This window comes from Microtus pennsylvanicus, chromosome 6 (assembly GCF_037038515.1).
Source record: "Microtus pennsylvanicus isolate mMicPen1 chromosome 6, mMicPen1.hap1, whole genome shotgun sequence".
Classification (NCBI taxonomy): Eukaryota; Metazoa; Chordata; class Mammalia; order Rodentia; family Cricetidae; genus Microtus; species Microtus pennsylvanicus.
In genome coordinates, this window is record NC_134584.1 from 2,055,643 (window position 1) to 2,060,857 (window position 5,215).

At 59.2% G+C, this 5,215-nt stretch overlaps 1 protein-coding gene across 1 annotated transcript; it reads right to left on the minus strand.

The window, feature by feature from the left end:
• Window positions 1–2,103: 2,103 nt before the first annotated feature.
• On the minus strand, window positions 2,104–5,082 carry Atp5f1d (ATP synthase F1 subunit delta). The gene is made up of 4 exons (XM_075975544.1): window positions 4,795–5,082; window positions 3,783–3,936; window positions 2,659–2,747; window positions 2,104–2,516 (listed from the first exon to the last, which is right to left on the minus strand). The coding sequence occupies exons 1-4, from the start codon at window positions 4,933–4,935 to the stop codon at window positions 2,394–2,396; spliced, it is 507 nt and encodes a 168-aa protein (XP_075831659.1). The 5' UTR covers window positions 4,936–5,082; the 3' UTR covers window positions 2,104–2,393.
• Between the last annotated feature and the right edge of the window lie 133 nt (window positions 5,083–5,215).

The following is a 5,215-nucleotide window of genomic DNA, read 5'->3' on the forward strand; positions in this document are numbered from 1 at the left end:
CCCTTCCCTGCTGCCCTGGTGGTTCCGCCTGGGGGCGCCCGCGTGGGTAAGGGGGGCGGGACGGGAAGGGGTTCCTGAGTCAGCAGCCTGGGTCCAGGAAAACTGGGCAGTGTCACCTGCCAGACAGTGGGGTGTCCCGGACAGCTGCCTGATAGCCTGGCTTCTGCATCCTCTACCGGTGACCTCAGAGGCCATTTTTGTTATGGTTCAACCACCCCTGACCTGCCTAGGCCAGTCAGTCACCTGTGTGACCTCAGCGAGTAGCCCAGTCCCTGACGCACTGTGTTGTGATGCACGTGGTCAGGGTTTAACCTGTGGGAGTTCTCCCCACTGCATATGGGTCCCAGGAATGAGCCCAGGTCATCGGCCTTGGTGTAGCCAGGCGCCTAGAGGAGAGACTCCACGGGCATCCTGCACCCCCAGTTGTGTGACCCCTGGTCATCACCTCCTGAATACATTGACACACACTGGCCTTGGAGTGCACGCTTACCCACCCTGTGGACCAGGAAAGCAGCCCTTTGGCCAAGGCTTGAGTGGCCTCAGTGGGGGAGGGGAGCCCCAAAGGTGACAGAATGGGGCCAGACCCTTCAAGGTACTCTAGATCCTGCTCTACCACCTCCTGTCCACTTCTCGGGTCTGGCCTTTATCTGGCCTGAGTGTCTCCACCACCCTACCCTGGGGCCCCTCCCAGGCCAGTTCCTTCCTAGGTCTCCTTCCTGCTCTGACTGATCACTCTGGACAGGCACGCTGGGCCCCCAAGCAGGGAGGTGTGCCCCAACACTCCCAGTCCAGAGAACACTTGGAGGCCCAGGAGCTCTGAGGGATGAGCAGGAGTTGGTTCAGGAAGTAGGGAGACCTTTACCATTCAGAGCTGTAGGTGTGGAGGTCAGAGGTGAGGCTGGCCTCAGGAGGGATCACAGAGAATGTGGTGTGGGCTGGTGGCAGGTGAGGTGGGCTGGCCCTGACAGGACACTTAAGCTGGAAGCTCGTAATAAATGCTGACTAGACTTCCTGCTTCCTAGCTCTTGTTCCTATGTCCCTAGGTGTGAAGCCTCAAGACTCAGTGGCTCTTTCTAGGCCCTGCCCTCTGGGCTCTGTCTCAGCCAGCGCAGGCTGTCCTGTCCTGAGGCCTGGCCCCAAAGCTCACACCTCCTCTTACGAGTGGGAGGGTCTGAGCGACTCACACTACAAGGTACACTCGGCCAGGCCAGGCCATTCCAAGGGCTCCTGTTGACATCTGCTCAGGCTGTGTCTTTGGTCTGACAGGGTCCCTAATGGTCTGGTCAGCCAAGACCTGGGCTCTCAGCCTGAGAACAGAGTGGAACCTGGGCAGGCCTGCCCGCACACCTCTAAGCCCCTGTGGCTTACCTGGGAATACCCCCAGGCTGCTAATACATGGAGGGCTCCAGCACATTCATTCCCAGATCAGGCTCATGTGGCCATGGCGAGTCACCTGAGGGCCCTGATACAACGTGACAGGGTGTACTCAGACCCTAGTTGGCATGCTGGTCACCTGTCGAGATGGTTCAGATGACCTCATAATGGCAGGCTCTGACCTTGCTCATCCTCCCATCCCCAAACTGGTACCCCTCTCAGGCCCCTGAGGAGGACGCAGGTCAGACAGTAACCGGCCATCTGGGGTGAGGGTGGGGTGTAAAAAGGGATGCACTGGTGCCACCTCACCCCACCCAAGGCCAAAATGCCTAAGAAGGTACCAACCACACCAGGGACTGGGAAGGTAGCCAACCAGGCTAGGGCCACCCACAGGTGGGGTGTGCCTAGGGCGGGGCCTCCATGGGAGCAGGTGGTGCCTGCCTCTTCCCAGAGCCTGTAGGGTGGGGCAGGGGGCCTTAAAGGGAGGGCCTGGCCTAGCCGGTGGTCTGGGTGCTGAGCCTGGCCAGCAGCTGTAGCCGCATCCACCCTTGCCTGCCCTGCTCTCAATCCTTGCCTATCCCACCCAACCCCGCAGGCAGCAGCCCAACAGCCAGCCAGCATGTGCCCCACCCACTGCTGTCTGCACACTTCTGGGGGCCCAGATACAAGAGCCCTGGGCAGGGGTTGGGGTCCTAGCTTTGTGCTATGCAGAGTCAGAAACCAGAATGCTCAGTTGGTTCCTGGTGTTTAATGGAGGCAGGCTGGGGCAAGCTGACTGTCCAGGAGGCTCTGAGGGGGAAGCAGTGCCAGCTTTCCCAGGCGATGGGGATCCCAGGCTGTGAAGGCTGGGGAAAGACCTCCAAGGCAGGCAAGGCATCAGGACGCCTAAGTCAGCAGTTGGAGCACTGCTGCCCTCTGGTGGCAACTTCAGCAGCAGCCAACTGTCCGGATTTCAGGAAACAAGTTTTCAGCTGCTGGTACCTGCCTCAGTTTCCCTGTGGGTGACAGACATTGCACGCCTACTCCAGGGCCTTCACCAGGGCCTCATTGGCCTCAATACGGATCTGGATCTCAGCCCGAGCTGCCTCATCCGCTGCACCAGACAGCTCCGACTGCGCCTTCTCCAGGTTGGCCCGGGCTGCCTGCAGAGGAGTGGGCCATGGTGAGGGCCAGGCAAGGCCAAGCAAAAAAACATCCACACTCCTGCAAGCTGCCTCCCTACCAGCCAGGGGAATCTTGGGCAGTACCCGCCCCCGCCCTGAACCTGCTTCCACATCTGCTCACCCCTAGGTCCAACATGTCCAGCGTCACAGCTTCCTCGGCCAGTAGCTGCACTGAGGAGTCCGCGTTCACAGTGATGGAGCCGCTGCTCACTGTGGGAAGAAAGGGCTGAGCAGACCCCTCCCCGGGACACCCCAGTCTCTGCCTCTAGTCCAGGGTGACCCCACAGACTGGCGATGAGGTCCAGCTGTAGCTCGAGCACACCTGTCATCCCAGGCCCTGGGAGGCACCAGTGTAAAAGAGGCGCTGGGGCCAAGGCTCAGCTGGCAGTACGCCAGCCAGTCATGTAAAAGGCCCTGGGCTCAGTCCTCAGTGTGGCAGAAACCTGTCACCCCCAGCACTCAGGAGGTGGAGGGGAGGATCAGGGGCTCAGAGTCAGCCTGAGCATAGGAAACCCTTCCCTAAAAACAAAAAATGGGAAGGAATAGGAAGGCCCAGGGCCCCTTGGGAGAAGCAGCACCTACTGTGCTCATGGGAAAGCCAGGCCTGACCAGAGCTGCCTGTAAACCTAACGCTGGGGAGTGGACAGGGAAGTGACACGGCTCACTGGCCAGCCGCCCTTGGTCGGGGGGATACTCCAGCTTCAGTCCCTCTCTAAGAGGAGTTAAGACAGTGCCTTTATGTGTGTAACACATACACCCTTCTCGTCCTCAACCCCACCCTGCCACTTGCTCATACCAACTATATAGAGTGGTAAGGATGGAGCCCCGCCTAGAATCCCCAGTGAGGGGTCTTAGAGCCCTTGGCTAGAATCCCCCAGGGATGGCTACAGGTGGCTCCCCTGTCTAGAATGCTTCTCACTGCCCTGGGCTCCAGCCTTAGTACTGCTAAATACTAAGATTGAGAAGAGATGAGACCTCTCCTTCATCTGGAGAAGGGGTGACATGAGAGAAAACCATCCACCCGGAAACATAGGTCCTTCAGACTGGCTCCTTCCTACACCAGAGCTGACCTACCCTGAAGCAAGTTCCTCAACAGCCACCTGTATGTCTCTTCCTTTGTCAGCTGAGGTCTCTCTGTGCCCCAGATGGCTGCATCTTGGTCTTGGTGAGCTGCGCAAGTCTTGTCTTTGCTTTCTCTATGACCTGTGGGGATCTGAGCCTCTATTCACCCTGGGCCACACTCACCAAAGTACTTAGTTGTGGTGCCGTCTTCGGCATGGACCACCACCAGCCCAGGCCGTAGGACCTGCAGCGTGGGAACGTGGGATGCCAGGATGCCAAAGGCTCCAGTCAGCGTAGGCACATCCACCTGACGGACGTTGGCACCGTCAAAGAACACCTGCAAGAGAGTGTAGAGCATGGAAGTGGGCATTACCCGGTACCCCGAGACAGGGCTTTCCTGCAGGACGATGGGTCACAGACGCCACCTAGTGCCCACAGTAGACTTGGCTTGCTCACCTGGGAAATGGGATGTCTAAGCAGTGTTGAGGTGACTGAAAGAGGGCAATGCTGGGCACGATGCTAATCTTGGAGATGGGGTTTCTGGGAAAACCTAAGGCTGTCCTCCCTCCTCAGGAGTTGCTATACAAAGCTAAACAGTGCAAGAACACCCTAGGTGTACTTGTGAAGAGGCCAAGTGCAGTTGGCAGAACCTTGGCTAGGGCCTGCGGAGTGCACGGTTTTGGGTTCAGGTGAACATTTTGGGACAAGTAGCTTGGGTCAGTCCCAGGCGACCCTTCAGTGGCAGGATCTGGGCCTAGCCAATCACTAAGAACAGCTCCGGATGTGGGTACTGGTGACTCCTCCATGGGTAGAGAGGAGGATCCTTGTGACCCCCAAGGGGATGGCTCTGTCCGTAGTTCAGATGAGTCCTACGGTTCAGGTAACACCACCTAAGTCTTGGTTCATAAGGCCCAGAATACAGTGATCCACCCAAGAATGGGGCTTGGATGACCCGTATCAAGGTGCAGGGCATGTAGTCCGGGGGACACTCGCTTAGAGGGCAAAATCCGGGGTTCAGGTATAGGCGAACCCCCAAGTGGTGGAGTCTTAGGCACGCGTAAAGTTTCCGTCGAGGGGCGGAGTCTGGGGAGGGGGTCCTGCGGCCCCCGTGGGGGTAGAACTTGACGCCCAATAGAGGTGACCCCACATGGGTCAAGTCGGGGACTTGGAGACCCTGGGGGCTGTGAATTCGCACCTGCGTCGGAGAGGCGAAGGTGAAGGACATCTGTCCGGGCCCGGCGGCGGGGGCTGGTGCTGCAGCGGCCTCGGCGTAGGCACGCGCCTGGAGTACCAGGCGGCGCAGTGGAGTACGGCGAAGCAGTGTGGCGGGCAGCATGGCGGGCGAGAGCGACAACGGACTCTGGTGGCGCGGTTAGCGGACAAACTGGGACAGAGAGGCGGCCTTGAGGGAGGGCGAGGAGGACGACGACGCGCGCGGAGCCTGCTGGGAGGCGCAGTTCCTACAAGTACGCAGGCGTGCACTACAATTCCCGGTAGGCCGCGGGCGAGGCAGAGCGCGCTAGGCATTCTGGGAGGTTTAGTTTGCCTTAGCAACACCTCCTGCAACGCTGCCTAGGAATGGGTAAAGCCTAGTCAGTGTGGTTTATTCTGGGAAT

Coding starts and splice junctions, on each gene's coding strand:
- Atp5f1d (XM_075975544.1), bottom strand. CDS start 4,935: ATGCTGCCCGCCACACTGCTTCGCCGTACTCCACTGCGCCGCCTGGTA. Junction 2,748..3,782: donor CACCACAACTAAGTACTTTG/GTGAGTGTGGCC, acceptor TTCTTCCCACAG/TGAGCAGCGGCTCCATCACT. Junction 2,517..2,658: donor TGGACATGTTGGACCTAGGG/GTGAGCAGATGT, acceptor ACTCCTCTGCAG/GCAGCCCGGGCCAACCTGGA.